This window comes from Octopus sinensis, linkage group LG14 (genome assembly GCF_006345805.1).
Source record: "Octopus sinensis linkage group LG14, ASM634580v1, whole genome shotgun sequence".
Classification (NCBI taxonomy): domain Eukaryota; kingdom Metazoa; phylum Mollusca; class Cephalopoda; order Octopoda; family Octopodidae; genus Octopus; species Octopus sinensis.
This window is the reverse complement of record NC_043010.1, coordinates 62,842,586-62,864,915: the sequence shown is the minus strand read 5'-3', so window position 1 is coordinate 62,864,915 and position 22,330 is coordinate 62,842,586. Positions and strand designations below refer to the sequence as shown.

The window sequence follows — 22,330 nt, the reverse complement described above, 5'->3', positions numbered from 1 at the left end:
GAAGATACACAGCCTGCATCTGTTTACATTTATGTATGCTTACGTATGCGATTGTGTGTGTGTGTGTGTGGGAAGGATTGTCCATTTCTGTTTCCCTGTGAATCAGACGCTTGTTCTACATCTTTGTGTGTCTTTGTCACTTTACCTTAACGATGTCATCGTTGGTTTCAAAGGGAGATGATTCTTTCATCCCTTTTTTTTTTTTTTTTTTCAAAGAAAAGTTTTGTGAGAGAAAGTTCACTTCAAATATGGCTTCAGTAATAGAGCTCTAGAATTTTCTCAGATATATATATATACACGCTGTCGTTAAGAGAGTGCTTTTGTGACTTTGGAGTTGCTTTAACTCTTATTTTTAGCAAAAGCAGTGCTGGTCTGTACACCTTGTCACTTTTGTGACTTCTGTTAATTTTACCTTTGAGTTCTAATTGCTTATAAGCCACCCTTTGTAATTTGTTATACACACACACACACACACACACACACACACACACATATATATTGTCATCATTTGACATCTGTCTTTCCTGCATGCTGGGTATGGCTTGAGTAGTTTGGCAGGGGATGGCAAGATTGCTTCAAGCACCGCTGACCATTTTGGCATGGTTACTATGGCTGGATGTTTTTTACATGTCACCAGTACCAGCAAGGTCTGCATAAGCATCTGTGTGTATGTCTGTATATATATATATATATATATACACACACCACACACACACACATCCACACACATATGTATAGGTGTAGGCATGACTGTGTGAAAGGAAGTTAGCTTTCAAAGTCTGTGGTCTTGGTTTCAATTTCAGTTCCACTGTGTGGAACCTTGAGCAAGTTTATTTTTTTACTCCACTATAATCTTGGGCTGACCGAAACTGAGCCGATTTGGCTGGTGGAAACTGTAGGGAAGCCCATTGAGTTGATTGCAATTTAAAAAGGTTTGCAGGTTTGTCTTGTCGCAGACTGTGCTGTGCTGATTCTACCTGTGAGCTGTGTTAAAGGTACACATGTCTATAGAAATACTCAGCCAGTTAGACATTAATTCTAGGGCGGGTAATTCAGTTGAGCTCAAACAACTGAATCCTCGTCGTCAAACAACAGAAAGCCACTACCACCACCATTACTGCCAACGCTGCCATCAAATACCTTATTTGACACTTGCATGTAAATGCACAGCAGTGCATCAGGTGTGCTAGTTTCTGAGTAAGTATGCACAGTGAATCAGTGGCATGCAGAAGAATTAATAATCCACCACCACCACCATCATCATCGTATGATTGCAAACTGCACATTTGCCATGCACTGTCTGTGCACCTCCTGCACTATTCGTTTGTCATGAATGTACTGTTGTACAGTAAGCTGCTGCGTGCGGCTAGTCATATGCACACGTACGCATGCAAGCTTGCATACACACATTTATATACACATTTATCATATAGAAGCATTTCTGTGGTTAGAACTTAATATGTCGCCAACAGATGCCGTCTGTTTGTGTGCGTGGTTGTGTGTGTGTGTGTTTACCCTTTTATGTATATGCTTGTTTTTCTATCTAACTGTATGTATGATTTGTATTTAAATCTCCCGAGGGGGTTCCTTCATACTCCCCCCACAATGATAACTGGTTCGGCAGTGTGATTAAGAAAGTTACTTCGGAGCAACATTGTATGTATGATTTGTCTGTCTCAACCTGTCTTGTTTGTTTCTCAGTATGTGAGTGTGTGTATATATATATATATATATATATATATATATATATATATATATATATATATATACTGTACCACCATCATAATATGTTTGTGAATATATATATACACACATTTGTATCACCATCATAATATGTGTGTAAATATATACATACAACACAAGCACATGTGCACATGTATATATATATATATATATACATCTGTATCACCATCATAATATATAAATGTGTGTGTGTAAATATATGTATATATACACACACACACACACAACACACGCATGTGTACGTGTATATACATGCATGCACACATGAGTGTGTGTGTATATATATATATATATATATATATATATACACACACACACACATCTGTATCACCATCGTAATATATAAATGCGTGTGTAAATATATATATATACACGCACGCGCACACACACACACACGCATGTGTGCATGTATATACATACATGCACACATGAGTGTGTGTATGTATATACACATTTCCAGTCCAACTCAAAATAACTTCAGATGAATGTTTTTCCATTTATAATATTTAAAAAAAAAAAAATTTAATTAGATATTTCGCTGGGGCATATTTTATCATAGTTAATTGTGTAAACGAACTATTGTTAATTAAGCTGATGTAAATTACTGCACTAAACTTGCTGTATACTATTTAGGAATGAGACAAAGTGAAACTGCTCACTGCCTTGGCCATACCATCAGAGCAATTTATATCCATGTCTCCGAGTCGGGGTCTGAGCCTCTACGTGGACACATAACATGCTAAAAATAGCAGCCAGGCCTTTTTTGATCAAAGCCTGCCATCAGAAAATAAGGAAGGAGTAAACACACATTAGTTGATGTAGATGCGGAATACTCTTTGTGTCAATTAATTTTAAAGTAATGAAAAATTTAGTCAAATATCTTTTTGTTATTAAGCTGATACTTGGAACATAAATTCACCTGGAATTTTGATGGTTGGATGGTTTAGATCACTTTAACCCTTTTGTTACCATATTTGTGTTAGAATATATACTGCCTTCGTTTCAATTAATTATGAAAAAAATGCAGAATTTAGTGAAATAACTTTGTGATTTTTAAACTAACCCTTTCATTACTGTATTTATTTTGAGATGCTCTGTGTTTCTTTCAATTATTTTTAATATACCAAAGAATTTAGTAAAATAACTTAGTTATCATTAAGCTAGTGTTAGGAACATAAATTGTGACTAAGGTTTGGTGGAAGATTTTAATTCAAAACTTTTGAAAACAAGACATTTGTACTCAGAGCCAGAACCGGTTTCAGCCGGGTTGGTCATGAAAGGGTTAAAACAGGAAGTATGTATCATACATAGAACCAAGTAGCAGTCTTAGATGAGCAGTCACCAAAAGGGTTAAGTCAGTCTCCTAAGTTGGCCCCAGCCTTGGACTAAACCATTGCAGTATTTCTCATTGCTTTCTTCTTTTTTAAATTCGTTTTATCCATATTCTAGATTAAATGGTGGTACGTATTTTTGCACGTAAAATTTAGTATCTTTGTAAGCTGATAAGACAAAGAATTCTGTTGTGATGTGTTTTGTCAGATACATTTATATGTAGATGTGTATATATATATATATATATGTATATTTTTATATTATATCTCCATAAATGTTAATATGTTTTTTTCTTCTATTTTTCAGGTATCTCCTTTGATAACAAGTGTAAATGGATCAGCTGCTGACGTTCCTGTTAAAATAGAGAATCCGAATATTTATTTTTTCCCTGTGAAGAATATTGAATCCTGTTCTGTGTTGCTCGTCCATCTTTGAGTCAATTCGAGGTGAAATTCTCTAGAAACATGATGGATAAAACTAACTTGTCAAAAATAACCGAGGAAGCAATCATTAAGAAAAGTAACGAGGTAGCAACAGTTGACCGACCTCCTTCACATGCCATTCCATACGAAAGACAATTTGCTCAACCCTACACAATCCCAGCAGCTCATCGGAGACCACCGACTACGAGCCCCAAACCACCGCCACCCCACTTTACACATCAGATCTTGAGTAACCAGTTCCTTCAGCGTTGTTACTTGAAGACACATGGATTATTTCCAACAAATCAGAAAATCTCTATTGATGATATTTACGGGAAACAGTTTATGCAGAACTGCTTCTTGACCCCATCGTCATTACAAGAGTGCACCGGAGAGAATGGTTGCCCCATCACTAATGGGGTCCTTGAGAAACAGCCGTCACTTGCTGCTGATGTTGCAGAGAAACGGGACAACGATTGCAACGCAATTGCTGGCAAGGAGAACAACTGCAGCGATACTTACTGCAATAATGACCCCATCCATATTCAACATAAACCAATGGCCCTCTTCAAGAAGGACCTGACGTCTACCAGTATGGTTAGTCGTATTTCTACGTTGGGTAACCTTCTGTTGACGACGCAACCGGTGCCAGATAAGCCATTCCATTGTGATCTGTGTCCCAAGAAGTTCACAAGGAGGAATACGTTGCAGATCCATAAACGGATTCATACGGGGGAGAAGTTGTTCAATTGTAACTATTGTGCGAAACAGTTTGTTCACCGAGACAAGTTGCAGATCCATGAGCGGACCCACACGGGGGAGAAACCATTCCACTGCAGTTATTGTCCGAAGCAGTTCTCGCGCAAAGACAAGCTGAAAATCCACGAGACTGTCCACACCGGTGCCAAACCCTATCACTGCGAGTTTTGTTTGAAACAGTTTTCACGAGGAGATAAACTCCAAATTCATCGGAGGATCCACACTGGGGAAAGACCGTTTCCTTGCACCTATTGCGGCAAAAGATTCATTCAAAGAGAGAAGCTGAAGATTCACGAAAGAATTCATACAGGGGAGCGTCCCTTCTCTTGCGATATTTGTTGTAAGCAGTTTTCTCGCGGGGACAAACTCCAAGTTCATCGTAGGACCCACACGGGGGAGAAACCCTTTTCCTGTGACATTTGTCCCAAATCTTTTGCCCAAAAGGACAACTTGGTCATCCACAGACGTACTCACACGGGTGAGAAACCATTTGCTTGTGAGATCTGTACAAAATGCTTTTCCCGCCGTGATAAGCTGCAACTGCATCGGAAAATCCACACAGGGGACAGACCCTTTCAGTGTAATTATTGCCCGAAACAGTTCATCCAGAGAGATAAACTTATGATCCATGAACGGACCCATACTGGGGAGAAGCCTTTCCACTGTGATCTTTGCAGCCGACAGTTTGCCAGGAAAGACAAGCTTCAGGTCCATCGTAGAATTCACACGGGGGAGAAGCCCTTCCACTGTGAATTCTGTGCCCGTGATTTTAATCGCAGTGACAAACTACAGATACACAGACGCATCCACTTGAACAATCTCAACAGCAACAACACACCTGACAAGAACCACACCGAACCCTGTGATATCTGCATGAAAAAAGACTTTCTTGTACAACAGCAGAGAATGCAGGGAATGCAGGTCAGCAACGGCGCCGAGGACGCCCATATATTGGCCATGAATAACCACGAGAGCATCATTACAGTCCCTGCCGTTGCTCATCAGCACAATGAAGATCATTTGGCACTGCACGAGTGCCATGTTTGTCTGCAGAAATTCCCAGACAAGGAAGCTGTCATGCTGCACATGAAGATACACAGTGAACCTCTGCTGCAGTGCAACATGTGCCCACGGCAATTTGCGTCTGCGCTCAAGCTGCAGAGTCATCAGAAGAGCCATGGCTCTGTGAAGAATAATTTCTTGAAGCCAAATTCTTGCAAAAGTTTAAGAGAGTATACTCCGGTTAGCTCTATCCTCTGTCCCTGGTGATTGTACACTCTCTTCAATATATAGATTTATTATGTCTCTCCACACACACAGATTTATATACAAACAGAAGAAATATATATATAAACTTGTATACACTCTTGCATTTATACATGTATGAGTGTATAACCTTAAATACATATATGTATATGCATATATATATATGTGTGTGTATATATATATATATATATGTGTGTATATATATATAATATAAAAACTTAAGACATTCACACTTGTGCACCACAGAGTCTGAAGCTCTCAGCTGTAGGAAGTCTTTTAGGAGTGGTTGTCACATGTTTTAGGGGTGGATGTCATATTTAGACTTGATCTCTGACTCAGACACCTGGTGATGTTTTTTTTTTTCCACTTTTTTGTTGTTGTTTCTAGTTTATTATTGATATTATTATTATTATTACTATTGACGCCTCCTTCAACATCTTGCCACACTGACTGTTGTTGTACACACTGGGCCATGCCAGGATATATATACACATATATATACATACATATATATATATATATATATACACATATATATTATCCTGTGCATACAAGGACAATGGGCTCTGCTCTACTTCTTCAGACTTAAGAAAAACTGTAAATAGAAAGACTAAAAATATATATATATATATGTACACAAGCATACATAATATACATACACACACATACATACATACATACATACATGCATATACACACACACACACACTTTCCCCAATGCTGTTTCTACTCCTTGCTTACTCAACTGTACTAACAATGGCTATTCTATCTCTGGCCTGCTTTATATTAGCCCAACCCCTACATCCCCATCACACACATATGTCTCCTATCTTAAACCCCTGTACACCCCACCACCATCTGTATTAACCCTTTTTGATACCTGGCCTGTTTGAAGCTGCCTCCAGTTCTACGATATGAGTATCTCTCTTGTATGAAAAACCCCAGCATTAATTTTGAGGCCTTCTACCAGTGTTAGAAACTGCTGTGTTTCACCACCATCATCATCATTGTTCGACCGTGGTCGAGACAATGGAATTTACCGTGCTACGCCAGACTTCACGGTCCATCATGGCATTACGGAGGTCCCGTTGCTGGATGCCTGTATCCCTGGAGATTACATCAGGGTAGGAGAGTGTGTGCGCCCTCTGGTATTGTGAGTAGATGGCTTCCAGAGGAGAAGAGTAGAAATTGCCTCGTTTTCCACTCTACAACAATGTCCAGCAAACTGGACTCTCCTACCTTTCACAAGAGATGACACATGTGGTAGTTTCCCAACATGTTTCATACATGTCCCAATTCACACACATACATACACACATGCTTTGACCACCTCAAGTCTTGAAGGAGCCAACTTTAGACTGTCTACTGTACATTAGCACATTGAATTTAACCATTTAATTCCCAATGTTCTTCACATTTTACCAAAATTAAAAACCAAACAGAGAAACTCAATGGTTTCTTGGAACTATAATTCGTTGTTTTTGTTCTTCATTCTCTCGTTGTTGCTGTTGTTTTTGTTGTTTGCGAAGACTGAACCCTCTGGGGCCTGGGCATCTATGTCCAACTTTATTCTCCACCTGCGCTCTTGTGCAAAAAAAAAAATAAAAAAGCAAGTGGCTGTGTGGTAAATAGCTTGCTAACCAACCACATGGTTCCGGGTTCAGTCCCACTGCGTGGCATCTTGGGCAAGTGTCTTCTGCTATAGCCCCGGGCCGACCAATGCCTTGTGAGTGGATTTGGTAGACAGAAACTGAAAGAAGCCTGTCGTATATATATATAAGTGTGTGTGTATATGTTTGTGTGTCTGTGTTTGTCCCCCTAGCATTGCTTGACAACCGATGCTGGTGTGTTTACGTCCCTGTCACCTAGCGGTTCGGCAAAAAGAGAACGATAGAATAAGTACTGGGCTTACAAAGAATAAGTCCCGGGGTCGATTTGCTCGACTAAAGGCGGTGCTCTAGCATGGCCGCAGTCAAATGACTGAAACGAGTAAAAGCGTTACATATACAGGAATAACAACTGCAGGCAAACTGATGGATAGAATCACAAAAAAAGAGTTGAAGAGAATAACAATAATACGTATTGTTATATTTCGGGATGGTCTTGTCCTTTCTTTTTCATTTCCTTAACAACAATAGGCCTTTCTCTCAACAACCATATTTGTTAGACCCAATTGCTCTCGTTGCCGGTGTAAGTGCAGACTTTTCATCCAGAGATTAAATATCTTTGATAATTTCCTCAACTGCAAAGAGTCTCGGCCTTGCTTCTTGTGTACAAGACCAAGTGCTAGGTTCATCACTCAAATTTTTTTTTTACTTTTTCTGTTTAAAAAATGTAAACAACAGCGATGGTAGGGACACCATTAAGAATGACTCATAAACACACTTGACTAAAAAGCTACAATGTGACCAGTTGTCTATTTTTAGTCTGCTGCCGGGGATGACATTTTAAGCTATTCCTTGTATGGCAGGAACTTGGTGAGACGCTGTTGAGAATTCCTACCTCCAACTTGTTGATTTGGGTGACTTGTGTTGAATGAAGAGTAATTTGAAACAGGATTTTCCAACCAGATGTCACTTCCTGTTGCCAATTCCTTGCTTCCTTCCTTCTTTCTTTCTTTCTTTCTTTTTTTTTTTCTTTTTTTTTTTTTTTTTTTGCAGCTTGGGTATTTCTAGCATCATTGAGAACTGCAGAGCAACCATTTGTAACGTCAGCAAGGAATGTAAACATATATATATATATATATCCAGCATGAAAGTGGACGTTAAATGATGACGATGATATATATATATATATATATATATATATATCATCGTCATCGTTTAACTTCCACTTTCCATGCTGGCATGGGTTGGAAGGTTTGGTTGAGGACTGGCAAGCCAGGAGGCTGCACCAGGCTCCAATCTGATCTGACAAGATTACATCTGGATGCTCTTCCTAGTGCCAACCACTACTAGACTGTAGTGTGTACTTTTTACATGCCACCGGCGTGGGAGCCAGTTGGTGGGTGTTGTGGCATTGACCACATTAGGATGGTGCTTTTTATGTACCACTGCCACGGGAGCCAGTCAGGGTCCTCACACACCCACATGTATGTATTTTTCAGTGACAGATTTCTTTACAGTTTCTCTCTACCGATCCATTGTACGTGACAGCTTTTGTCCCAGATGCTCCGTAGTGGGACTGGATCTGGAACAATGTTGCTCCGAAGTAACTTTCTTAATCACACTGCCGAACCAGTTATCATTGTGGGGGGAGTATGAAGGAACCCCCTCGGGAGATTTTCAAGTTCTACCCCAAGGTGACAACGAGTCTGAATCCCTGGTGTTATCTGCTAACAGGGGTCACATTTTAGAAAAGGTGGCATTCAACTGGGATTCTTCTAGATTATATACGGAACACTTGATTGTAAGACTGCTTGGTCAGAGATACTACATACTAGGTGCTGAGTGCTCCAGCATGGTCATGGCTGTGGTGGTTAAAGTAAAGAGAGGTGCCATCTGTACAATAATGGCACTGTTTATGCAGCACGTAAGTGGCCAGCTGTTTTGACAACAGTAACATTATTTAGATCAACGGTTTTCAACTGCAACCCATTATCATTTAGTGTCCACTTTCCATGCTGGCATGGGTTGGACAGTATGACTGGGGACTGGCAAACCAGAGGGCTGTGCCAGGCCCCAATCTGATATGACATGGTTTCTACAGCTGGGTGCCCTTCCTGATGCCAACCACTCCAAGAGTGTAGTGGGTGCTTTTTGGCCTTCCTTTTATAAAATCTAATAAATTTTTCCTTAATTGACTTGATTTTTACTTCTTTTGGTGTGCCCCCATCCCCTTAAAAACATCCAGGTTTTGCATCTGATTCAGTAGCGAGCAACCACTGATTTAAATAGGGTAGGAACAAGGTTAAGACGATAGGGAAACATGACCATATACATAAATATTTATATAATATGTAGGTGTGTATATAAAGCATCATGTCAGCAGGTTTGAGAGATTTGTGTAGCCACATAGCTTCCATAGGGTTACAGCTGTTTCGCAACCTTTTCCATATATTATTTCATTATACATGTCTGTTTGCATTAGCACGTATGCTTGAAGGTGGTGAGCTGGCAGAACTGTTAGTGTGCCAGGCAAGATGCTTAGTGACATTTCATACATCTTAGCATTCTGAGTTCAAATTCCACTGAAGTCGACTTTGCCTTTCATCCTTTCAGGGTCAATAAATTAAGTTGAGAACTGGGTGTTGATATAATCAACTGTTCCCCTCCCACAAAATTTCAGGCCTTGTGCCTTTAGTAGAAAAAATTAATATGTACGATAGTTGCATTAGTGTGTGTATATTTATGTGTATGTAGATATATTTATACATATGTGTGTGTACATCCATTTAATTAGGTTATTGTACATGATACAATGAAACAGAATCAAGTGATGAAATTACTGTGGACTATCACTGACTTGGTTTCATCTTGGTGGTGATTTCTTGACCAATTTGTCCAGCATTACTCTCTTCTGTCAGCTCAAATATTATTGTTGTCTACAACCATTGCTGGTCATATTTATTGAAGGTCTCTTTGACCTTGCCACCCTAGGTGGCCTCACCAGGAGCACTAGGCTCCTGATAGCATTAGTATCAGAGTCACTGATCTATGTAAGCCTTCCACTGCAACAAATGACCAAATATATATATTTATACACAAGCCTAAGACATGGCCACCTTGAAACAGATGTCGGGGTAAGACTATGCACATAAAACAGTATAAAATAAATAAAGGTGACGATAAAAAGATTCCGGCATGAACTGACCAACACAACCCTAAGATGTGGTTTGAGGAACATTTATCTCTGTGCTTCTCAACCAAGACTGGACGGTCATGGTCAGAAAACCTAAGGACATAAGTCTATTCAAGCAGGGCTGAACTAACATTAAACAACAACTAATATGCAAGAAATAACTGCCAAATCTTCCTCAAATCCTCATCCCAGTATGTTTAAGGAAAAAAAGAGAGACACAATGACACACCATGCCTGAGTATGTCACAAGAGGAAGGAGTGGTCACGAATGGAAAGCCTTTTTCTTTTTAATGGTTTTGTGAGAGAAGGAAGAGACAGGTGGGAGAAAGATTATCCTTCGAATCAAAACCTACATATCCATTTGTGATGGCAGATGTGTAAAGGCAGCAAGGTGGCAGAAACGTTAGCATGCCGGGCGAAATGCTTAGCGGTATTTCGTCTGCCATTATGTTCTGACTTGAAATTCCGCTGAGGTCAACTCTGCCTTCCATCCTTTCAAGGTCGATAAATTAAGTACCAGTTACGCACTGGGGTTGATATAATCGACTTAATCTATTTAGCCCCTTGTGGGCAATAAAGAAATAAGATGTATACACAGATATGCAAATTGCTACTGCAATATCAGCAGAGAATATCTCCTTTTTAGACAATGTCTGTTCACAAAACACCCATTGGTTTTAAATTCATTGATCTAGGGCTAGATTTGACAGAAGACATACAATGAAGTTGAAACTGCATGGCATTTGAAAGTCTTTGTACACGAATGAATTTCATGTAATATGAACACACATCATCTAAAGCAAGGGTTGGGGAACTTTTTTAACCAATTACCCCGAAATATATTTTTGCTGACATTGTCCCTTTTATTTAAATGGAAGAACGAGGAACATGTAATTTTACTTATGTCTAATGAGTCCTCATTGCTCCCAAGAATTTCATTTTTACCCTGGTTCACCGACCCTTCATCTAAAGGAAGGAGATGTTCTTTGATGCCAAAATATAACAGCAATTGGTGTGTTCCCATATGAATCTGCTTGAGTGTATTAAAAATGGATAAGGGCACAGACATGGTTGTGTGGTTGAGAAGCTTGTTTTCTCAACCATGTCGTCTTGGGTTCAATCCCACTGCTTGGCACCAAGGGCTGGTGTTTTCTTCAGTGAACCAAAGCCTTGTGAGTGTATTTAGAAGATGGTAACTAAATATATACACACGTGTGTACGTGCAGCCTTCTTTGGATGTCATGTGATCGTTGTCCTCATACAAGTGACCTTGTTTGTTTCCAGTCTTCCATGAGAAACATATCTGGCCAATACAGTAATACCTCACTTTATGAGACCCAAGGTTTGTTTTTCAAGCACAAGATCCAAATTTGAACAAAATGCAAAAGTTTCTGCTACCATAACAAATGCTTCTGCGTGATACCAAGAAATTTATAGAGAGCAAATTAAGCTTATTCACATTATTGTTGTTCAGGTGACTGCTTGGAATCGAACTCAGAATCTTGGGGTTAGAAGCCCATACTCTTAACCGCTACGCCATATGCCTGAATCATCATCATCATCATTTAACGTCCGCTTTCCATGCTGGCATGGGTTGGACGGTTCAACTGGGGTCTTGGAAGCCAGAAGGCTGCACCAGGCCCAGTCTAATTTGGCAATGTTTCTACGGCTGAATGCCCTTCCTAATACCAACCACTCCGAGAGTGTAGTGGGTGCTTTTTACGTGCCACCGGCACTGGGACCAGAATAATAATAATAATAATAACATTGAAAAATACCTTAGGAATGAGAACTAAGGTTCGAAATTTCCCCAAGACACCTGATGAAGGCTGGAGGGTATATCAGCCGAAATGTTGTGCTAACAGCAATCAAGATGAGGACAAATATCCATCAATTGTAAATAAGCCTAGAGTTGTTTGCTTAGAAGAAGCTTATTTTTGTTCTCTATAAATTTCTTGGTATCACGCAGAAGCATTTCGTTCAAAATTTGGATCTTGTGCTTGAAAAACAAACCTTGTAAACCTGGGGTCTTGTAAAGTGAGATATTACTGTATTGGCCAGATATGTTTCTCATAAAAGACTGGAAACAAACAAGGTCACTTGTATGAGGACAATGATCACATGATATCCAAAGAAATCAAATATAGCAACATTTTTGCCCTCAGGCATTTTCAATTTCTATAATTTTTTTTTTTTTTCAGTCCACCCTAGGGTGTAAATCGTAAGTTGGGAGAAATTTGAAATGGGTATATTTCTGATTGTATAGATTTTGTTGAAGTCTAAATTTTAAATATTGCTAGCTTGAATAATCGTTTTTACTATTTTTTATTTCTTATCGAACAAGTCATAAACATTAATAAAGAATTCATCTGTAGAAGTGTAATTATTCCACACCAGCAAAAGTTCTGGGGAGATTGTTAGAGCAACAATGCCAAACCTACTGTTTTTAGAGTTGTGGCCAATTTGAAGAAAAGCCAGGATCTTCAGAGAAAGCCTCACAGTCCTTGTAATGACTGAAAATGCACACCTCGTTTCTTAACAGGACTTAAAAGATTGATTGAGTCGAACCCATCAAAATCGATGGTGAAGTTGGCTCAAGATTGAGGAATCGGTCAAATGACCATTTCTAGGGCTCTAAGATAAGACCCCCATATAAAATCGTATGGGGGGAGACTCTGTAATATCCTAACTACCTGATCCAAAGCCATTGAAGCTGAAAGAAATCCCAAACTTCTTAGTCATCTGGAGACGTCCGCATCTTCGTAGATGAAAAGAAGTTTGTGGTAGACGAAGTTACAAACTATGAAAACTCATGAGTGATAGTGTATGACCCCTCCTGAGTTCCTTTAGCTGTGCATAGCAAGAATCCCAACTTTCATTATGGTCTTTGGAGCTGTTGCAAGTGATGGGAAATTGATGCCTCCCCATTTTATTGAAGCCGGTCTTAAAATCAACACAGCAGAGGGCCTCAGAATCTTAGAAGAAGTTTTGTTGCTTTGGATTAGAAAGCATTATAATGCAAATCCACTCACAAGGCTTTGGTCGGCCTGAAGCTATAGAAGAAGACACTGGCCCAAGGTGCCACATACTGGGACTGAACCCAGAGCCATGTGGTTGGGAAGCAAGCTTCTTACCACACAGCCACTCCAAATATATGTATATATATATCACGTAAAATGCACCAATCTGATCGTGGCCACTGCCAGCCTCGCCTGGCACCTGTGCAGGTGGCACATAAAAAGCACCCACTACACTCACGGAGTGGTTGGCATTAGGGCATCCAGCTGTAGAAACACTGCCAGATCAGACCGGAGCCTGGTGCAGCCTCCCGGCTTCCCGGACCCCGGTCGAACCATCCAACCCATGCTAGCATGGAGAACAGACGTTAAACGATGATGATGATGATATATATATATATACATATATACATGTATATATCTTTGTGTGTGTGTCCAGCCAGTGCTTGACAACCAGTGTTGGTTTGTTTACATCCCTGTAACTTAGCAGTTCAGTAAAAGGGACCAACCAAATAAATACCATGTTTACAAACAAAAAAAAAAAAAAAATTACTCCGGCAGTCTATTCATTCAACTAGAAATTCTTCAAGGTGGTGCCCTAGCATGGCCGCGAACTAACGCCTGAAACAAGTAAATGATAAAGGATGATAAATCGGCCTTGAATTTATTATCGTTCCAAGTTGTCGGCTTCGGGGTTTCATAATGGGAATGCTTCAGACCTTGGGGTGAGTGAGTTACTTGCTATCAAACAATATCTGTAATCTTTGCACTCTCAATCACACCACCGCCCCCCAACCTCTTTCCTCCCCTCACACCAACCCCTCTTGCCCCCCCCCCCCCCCCGCTGTAATTTGCTATTTTGTTTCATTGTTGCTTTGGATATAATTAATCAACCTTTGATTCTGTAACTTTAATTAAGTCAATGGCGATTGTTTGCGTTCTGTCGTTTTAAGTATATCACAATCTCACGTTGTCGATATTCGAACGAGTTCAAACAATGTGAAGCGAGATCACAGTGAACCTGGTGAGATGACAGAAAACTGTGGCTGAACTTAATTTACTTCGTTCAGTGTGTTTTTGTTTTTGATTTTGTTTTGAACAGGAGGAGGAGGAGGGGGAGGCATCGTAGGTCTTTGAAGTCTGCATAGACTGCAGGATCAGGTTAAGGTGAGGGAGGAGCTAGGTAACTTGGGGGTGGTGTCAGGGTAACCAGGGGTGGTTCACGATAAGCAAAGGAGGAGGAAAGTACAAGTGAAGGTGAGGGAGGACTTAGGGTAACCAGGGGTAGTTCAAGTTAAGCAAGGAAGGAGGTAGGTTGCTAGGGGAGGTTCAGATGAAGTGAGGGAAGAGGAAGGTAACTAGGGTAACAAGGGGTGGTTCAGGCTAAGCAGGAGAGGTAGGTAATTAGGGGAGGTCCTTGTGAAGTGGGGGTGGAGTTAAGTAACTGAAAGGTGAGTTATACAACTAAGGAAACAGTCAGATAATCAGAAAGGGTCAGAGAAGTGGAAGACCTTATTAAGGTAGATTGGTTAACCAAGAAGTGTCAGGTAACCTAGAGCAGGTCAAGTAACTGTAGGAAAGGCCAGGTAAGCGAGAGTGGTACAGGTGACAGGGAAAATGGTCAAGTAACTGAGGTATGGGTAATTGAGAGGTAAGTCTAAGGTAAGTGGGGAAGGAGTAAGGTAATTGAGGGAGAGGTTACATAATTGGGAAGATCCAGGTATCTCAGGGTTGTTCAAAGAAAGAGAAGGAGAATTCAAATCACCTGAAGCAGGGCTCAGGTGACTACATGAAGTTTGTTAGTTTTAAAAACCTAATAAGAGGTTCTGGAAAGCCCATAAATTTTCCAAAGCCAATAGGGGAATGGGTCTTGTAGTGGCACTTTTTAAAAAATATTTGAATAATACACTGTCCACTGGATTACAGGTTCAAATCTGGAAGTAAGTAGAGGCAGCTCAAGTAACTAAAGTGGAGGGGTCAAGTAAATGAAAGGGAGGATCAAAAGATTGATGGGGAGGAGCCAAATAAGTGAAAAGGTGGGACCAATTAACTGGTGGAGATAAGGGGGAAATTATGGCTGTTTTATTTCTGGATATCTGCATGAAACTAGACTGCGTTTGAACTAGGAAGCTTTATAGAGCATTACAACTCTTAGTCTAGAAATAAAAGGTTTCTGGTTCTAATCTTGTCTGGTATTATGTACACAACCTGGAACAAAACACCTGATGGTCAAACTGATCAAAATACAATCTTAAAAATTAGAAAATATTGGTTAATGAGTGGGTCATGGATGGAATGTCTTTTATCAAAGATCTGTTCAGCTATGGTTGACCAGGGGCTTAAACACCAACAACTATGTTAACATTAAAACAAATGTAGTACTAGATACACTATGCCTGAATTAATGATTGTATGGTCATGGCCAGAAGGGCTTTGATTGTGGGTCAGTTTATTCAAGACCAACCTGGAACTAAACAATAGCAACAACAACAACAACCATTCTAAGATTAACTTTTTCATTACCATATTTCTGCTGAGATGCTGTGTTTCTTTCAATTACTTTAAACATGACAAAGAATTTAGTAAAATAATTTGGTTGTCATTCAGCTGGTGTTAGGAACATAAATTGTGACTAAGGTTTGGTGGAAGATTTAATGCAAAACTTTCAGAGCCATAGGCAGTTTCAGCCGGGTTGATAATGAAAGGGTTAAATAATGAAATTGAGGCAGTGAGCTGACGAAACCATAAGATTTGGTGGAAAATTTTAATTCAGAATTTTTGAAAACAAGACATTTGTACTCAGAGCCAGAGGCGGTTTCAACCAGGTTGGTAATGAAAGGGTTAAGAATTGTTGCTCTATTATATATTTTAACTCTTTTCTTACCATATTTCTGTTGAGATGCTCTGTGTTTCTTTCAATTAATTTATAATATAACAAAGAATTTAGTAAAATAACTTAGTTATCATTCAGCTAGTGTTAGGAACATAAATTGTGACTAAAGTTTGGTGGAAGATTTTCATTCAGAACTTATGAAAACAAGACATTTGTACTCAGAGCCAGAACAGGTGGGTAAAGAAAGGGTTAAATAATGAAATTGAGGCAGTGAGCTGGCGGAACCATTGGTATGTTGGACAAAATGCCTGGCAGTACTTTTTCAAGCTTTTTACGTTCTGAGTTCAAATGCAGCTGGAATCGACTTCACCTTTTTGTCGTTTCAGGGTCAATGAAATATGTACCAGTTGAGCATCAGGGTTGATGTAATCATCCTTGTCTCCTCCTGCAAATTTGCTGGCCTTGTGCTGAAATTTGAAACCAGCGTTAAATAATGTAATCCAAATGACTGGAACATCTTTGGTCATTGGTCTACTCAACCGTGGTTGACCCAGGGCTAAACAACAAGAACAGCATCTATAATCAAGATCAGGTCTTTCGCTGCTAAAATTATTGGAAAAATGTCTGTGCTCTTGTCAGAATATTGAATTTGAGTGGACTGTTGCAGAATGTAGTGATGGTCGTGGGTGGGTTGGAGGCTTTTTTTTATCATATGTACTGGGGGTGGGGGAAATGACAAAGGCGTCCCCTGGAGGGAGAAAAAGATGTCATCTTCTCAACAATTTGTGGCTATGACATTTTCTGTGTGTGTGTTTTTGTTTTTAAGTTTAGTTCCCAATGGAAACTGTGGCAAGCCTGCTGTTGTTGTTGTTGTTGTTGTTGTCATTAATAAGGCTATTAGGGAAATGCATGAACGTGACAAACTCTTCTATCCTCTTCTCCTTCCCTCTTCCCTCCCCTTCTTCCCCCCTACATCTCTTAAATATGGCTACCTTTGTGGTTAGTCAGGAAAGGAAGGAAGGAAGGAAGGAAGGCAGTATTCTTACATTCCTGAGCTGGAAGTGCTGTTGTTGTTGCTCTTGGTGGTGGTGGTGGTGGTGGTGGTGGCGGCAGTGGTGGTGGTGGTGGCGGCAGTGGTGGTGGTGCTGGTGGCAGTGGTGGTGGTGGTAACAACGGTGGTGGTGGGTGGTGGTGGTGGTGGTGGTGGTGGTGGCGGCGGCGGCGGTGGCAGTGGTGGTGGTGGCAGTGGTGGTGGTGGTGGTGGCAGCAGCGGTGGTGGCAGTGGTGGTAGTGGTGGTGCTGGTGGTGGTGGCAGCAGCGGTGGTAGTTGTAGTGGTGGAGGAGGAGGTGGTGGTAGTGGTGGCGGTGGTGGTGATAGTGGTACCCATAGCAGTGGCAGTGACAGGGTCTGGATGAGGGGTGGGGGGTATGTTTGTTGGAAAGAAGAACAAGTGGGAAGTGTGTGAGGGGGTAAGGAAGAGATATTGATTAAGAGAGAGAGGGGGGAGTAAGAGATTGAATGAGTGAATAAGAGGAAGAGAGAGAGAGAGAGAGAGAAAGATTGTTTGGTTACATGAAAAAGGGGGGGACGTTGTGAGTGAAGGAAGGGGAGGATGAGGGGAGCAAATTGATTAGCAACGGTGGGGGGAGGGGGGAGTGGAGGAGTGAACAAAGGAGAAGTTGCTTGATTGGAAAGTAAGAGGTGTTGAAGGTGGGGAAGGGGAAGAGGGAGAGAAGTAGAATGGGAAGTGGGGAAGGGAGGGGAGAGATGTTGCTTAATTGGAGGGGAAAAGGTGGTGGGAAGAGGGGGACTGATTGGCAGAAAAGGTGAGTGTAAAGGATAAATAGAAAGACAGAGAGAGAGAGAGAGAGAGAGAAAGATAGATAGAGAGAGAGAGAGAGAAAGAAAGATAGATAGATAGATAGATAGATAGATAGAGAGAGAGAGAGAGAGAGAGACAGACAGACAGACAGACAGACAGATAGATAGATAGATAGATAGATAGAGATAGATAGACAGATAGATAGAGATAGATAGATAGACAGACAGATAGATAGATAGATAGATAGATGGATAGATAATAGATAGACTTTATATATATATATAGAATGAAAGTTTTATATATATATATATATATATATATATATATATGTACATAGAGATAGATAGTTAGGTATGTAGGTAGATAAGTAGATATATGCATTTATACATACATGACTATTATATATATATATATATATATATACAGAGAGAGAGAGAGAGAAAGAAGTACATAGGTGAGTAGACAGAAAGAGAGAGAGTGAGATTGGAGGAAGGAGAGGAAGAAGAGATAATTTGGTTGAGGAAGAAAGAAGCAGGATAGAGAAGATGGTATTGGAAAATGTGGCAAAGGAATGGTTCGGGGTGTGGAAGTGTGAGGGGGGGAGGGGAGGGATTGGAGTAATTAAAATGTCTGAAAGTGTGAGAGTGTCAACCATGGAAGATAAAAATCTGGCAGAGTCTAAAGTGTGCAAGGAATGATTAATCCGAAGTGACTGCAAGACATAACTAACAGAGTAATGGTTGCTGTTATTGTTGTTGTACCCAGACAAAACTAATGCGATAGTGGTGGAAATTCCTGGACAAAGCCCATAGCATGTTGGTTGAAATTGCCAGACATAACTAATGGAATATGGATGAATGTTCTCAGTGAAATTAATGACATAGAAATTACAGTTCCCAGACAAAACTAATGTCATAACAGTAAGAGTTCCTAGACATAACTAATACCATTTTGGTAACATTCCCATACAAAAATGTTTTGGCATAATAGTAGCAATAACCAGATATATCTAATGGGATGGTCATGGAGTTGCCAGACAAAACTAATGTATTAATCACAAGGCAAAACTAATGTCATGACAGATCTATTTTACATATTGGTAGGAATTCGCAGACAAAACTGATGCCACAGTGAAATTGCCTACCAGACAAAACTAATGTTATAGTGGTAGCAATTACCAGACAAAACTAATGCAATAGTGGTGACAATTACCAGACAAAATTAATGTTATAAAGGTTGCATGTACCAGGCTAAACTAATGTTGCAGTTGTAACAAGCTACTCCAGACTGATAAGGAGCAATGACTCTGAAACTAGGCTCTGAGTGCTGGGTTTGGTGGGTGGAGATGCTTATCTCCCCTGTTTGAGGACATACGGACAGAGAATGCTTGTGTGTCACATAGCCAACTGGAAACGCCATTCCTGGGACTAAATAGCAGTGGCATTTTCCCCTTTACTGGGACTGCCACATTAAGTTGGCAACAAACCATCAATATATATATGTTAGTTAGTTAGTTAGTTAATTTGGCTCAAAAGCAAATAGCAAGGCCATGTAGGGGGACATGGAGTTAAGTACAGGGTGGTGTTCATGTAAAGAGTTCAGGCCACTTGAGGTCCAGGGAGGCTTTGAACAAAGCGGTGGTCGGCATCTTTACCATCTCGTCTGGCAGCTTGTTCCACGGATCCGCAACCCGTACGGAGAAAGCTCCTCTCCTTCGATTGAGATGAAATCGTCGCAGGTAGAGCTTTTCGGAATGACCCCGCAGCCGACGCTCTGGAGCAGGAGTGAAGAACAGCTCTTTCGAGAGGTTACACTTTCCGCTTATGATGTTGTGGGCAAGAATGAGATCACTACGGCGGCGGCGTTTTTCAAGAGAATAAAGGTCGAGTGTCCTCAGCCTTTCTTCGTAGGACAAATTTTTGAGACCATGAACCATGCAGGTAGCCAGCTTCTGGACTCTTTCGAGATGCTGTATGTCTTTGAGGAGATAAGGAGAAGAGGCTTGAATCCCATATATATATATATTATATATATATATATACACACATACATACATTAGAAGGGTTGGAGGTGATGTACAGGTATTATATATTTTTAAAAAATAAGGTACTCAGAAATCTGGATGGTTTTACATTTACAGATTTTTATTAATATGTCACATGTTTTTATAAATCATATATTAGCGCTTGCATCTACTCTAGTAGATTCTTCAGATTTGAGTTTTTTGAGGGGATTTGTCTCTTTCTATAGTATTATTGAGTGTGTAGGGGTGGAGAGAGATATAGGATAGTAAAAGAGGGTGAGGAGTGGGGGGGAAAGTGAGAGTGTGTGTGTTTTGTTGTGTGTATGTGTGTGTGTGTGTGCACGCGTGTGTGTCGTGTGTGTGCCTGAAAGGAGTGTCAATGGAAAAGAGAAGGAAAGAAAGAAGAAAAAAATGTGTTTACATCTATACATTCTTTTAATAGAAAGTGATGAGTTTCTTGGCCTTTAAAAATGGCAAAACCAGGTGGCTACTCTAAGTGGAGTCTTGTTTTGATAAAATCTATTTTTCAAAATCATTGTCCAGTGAGAGAGACTGTGTTTTGTGTGTGTGTGTGTGTGTGTATGTGTGCGTGTGTGTATGCGTGTGTGTGTGTGTACGTGTGTGTGTATGCGTGTGTATCTGAAAGGAGTGTCAATGGAAAAGAGAAAGAAAGAAACAAGAGAGGAAGAAGGAAAAATCTTGTTTACATCTAAACAGCTGTTCAGTTCTTTCAATAGGAAATGACAATTTGGTTAATAAAAGTCATTTTTCAAAAAATTGTCTGGATTTATTATCATCATCATCATCATCATCTTTGTCCAATGTTTGATTCCCGTCCTGGTATGGGTTGGAAAACCTGGATGTAAGATGCAAGTACTTGGTGACCCTGTCAGTGCAGGTGCCACTTAAAAAGCACCCAGTACACACTGTAAAGTGGTTGGCATTTGGAAGGGCATCCAGCTGTTAAAAACCTTGCCAAAACAGTTACAGAAGCCTGGTGTAGGTTTCTGCCTGGCCGACTCTTGTCAAACCACCCCACTCATGTCAGCATGGAAGGCGGATGTTAAACGTTGACGATAATATATATATATATATCTGGCATTAGGAAGGGGATCCAGCCATAGAAACATTGCCAGATCAGACTGGGCCTGGTGCAGCCTTCTGGCTTCCCAGACCCCAGTTGCACCCTCCAACCCATGCCAGCATGGAAAGCAGACGCTAAACGATGATGATGATGATGATGAGATATATCTGTATTTATGTGTATATATATATATATATATATATTCTGATCCCCTTGTGAGTATGCCCGTGGTGAAAATCTGTGTATATGGGGGATAGCCATGATACGGAGAAATGGGACCATGGTTGTCTGCTAAGAAGCTTGCCTCACAACCACATGTTTCCAAATTCAGTCCCATTGCATGGCACCTTGGGTGAGTGTCTCCCACTGTATATGCATATATATATATATATATAATATATATATATATCATCATCATCATCATCATCATCGTTTAACGTCCGTTTTCCGCGCTAGCACGGGTTGAACGGAAAACAATGGGCTGAATCCTGGAAGTACTGCTATACCAGGCCAACCCGTGGCAAAGGCGGAGCAAGCAAGCCCCTAACTCTTCGCCTCGTTCTAAAAATCAGTTTAATATCGATGGTCCCAAATAGGGACTGTATCAGATATTAAGCTGATAAGAACAGATACTACACTTTGATCTTAGCCAAAAGGCCGAATATATATATGTATATATGTATGTATATATATATCAGGACGCCATGATAGATCGTTAGCTGCTACACGCATTTTTTTTTCTCTCCTTGTTTCTTTTCTGTGTATCTTTCTGTCGACGAGCGTAGGCTTGAAACGTAAAAGACTTGTTCTATTTCTATTCTTGAGCGCCATACTAATACATTTGTTTGTTTGTACTCCACCTGCCTTCGTCTTTTTGTTTATTTTCGTAAACCTTCCCTATATATATATATACATATACACACACACACACACACACACACACACATATATATACATATATACATATATACATATAAAGATGTACATAGACATGTGTGTGTGTGTGTGTGTGTGGAAGGACTAAAAATGTTCATTTCAAGCCACTGTTTAACACAAATGTAGTGCATTTTGAAACCGATCTGCCAATCCTGTTATGACCCTCCCTCACCATTTGTTTCAGTAAAACTAAGGCTGTGAAATAACCCAGTGTGTTCTAGAATTTTTAAAGATAGCAGGATATGATCGGCATCTAAGGTGGTGGTCGTGTTGGTCGTGGTGGTTACGGTGT

The 22,330-nt window shown here is 40.2% G+C and overlaps 1 protein-coding gene and 1 non-coding gene across 2 annotated transcripts; one reads left to right on the top strand and one right to left on the bottom strand.

Moving 5' to 3' along the window:
• Window positions 1-3,375: 3,375 nt before the first annotated feature.
• Window positions 3,376-22,059, top strand: LOC115218825 (zinc finger protein 2 homolog). The gene is made up of 2 exons (XM_029788768.2): window positions 3,376-5,563; window positions 22,021-22,059. The coding sequence occupies exon 1, from the start codon at window positions 3,540-3,542 to the stop codon at window positions 5,523-5,525; it is 1,986 nt and encodes a 661-aa protein (XP_029644628.1). The 5' UTR covers window positions 3,376-3,539; the 3' UTR covers window positions 5,526-5,563; window positions 22,021-22,059.
• Window positions 21,574-21,769, bottom strand: LOC115219584. Its single transcript, XR_003882339.1, has one exon. It is a non-coding gene; the product is annotated as a U2 spliceosomal RNA (small nuclear RNA).
• Window positions 22,060-22,330: the final 271 nt, after the last annotated feature.

Bases quoted from the DNA above. Each gene is read 5' to 3' on its own strand.
- LOC115218825 (XM_029788768.2), top strand. From the start codon at position 3,540: ATGATGGATAAAACTAACTTGTCAAAAATAACCGAGGAAGCAATCATT.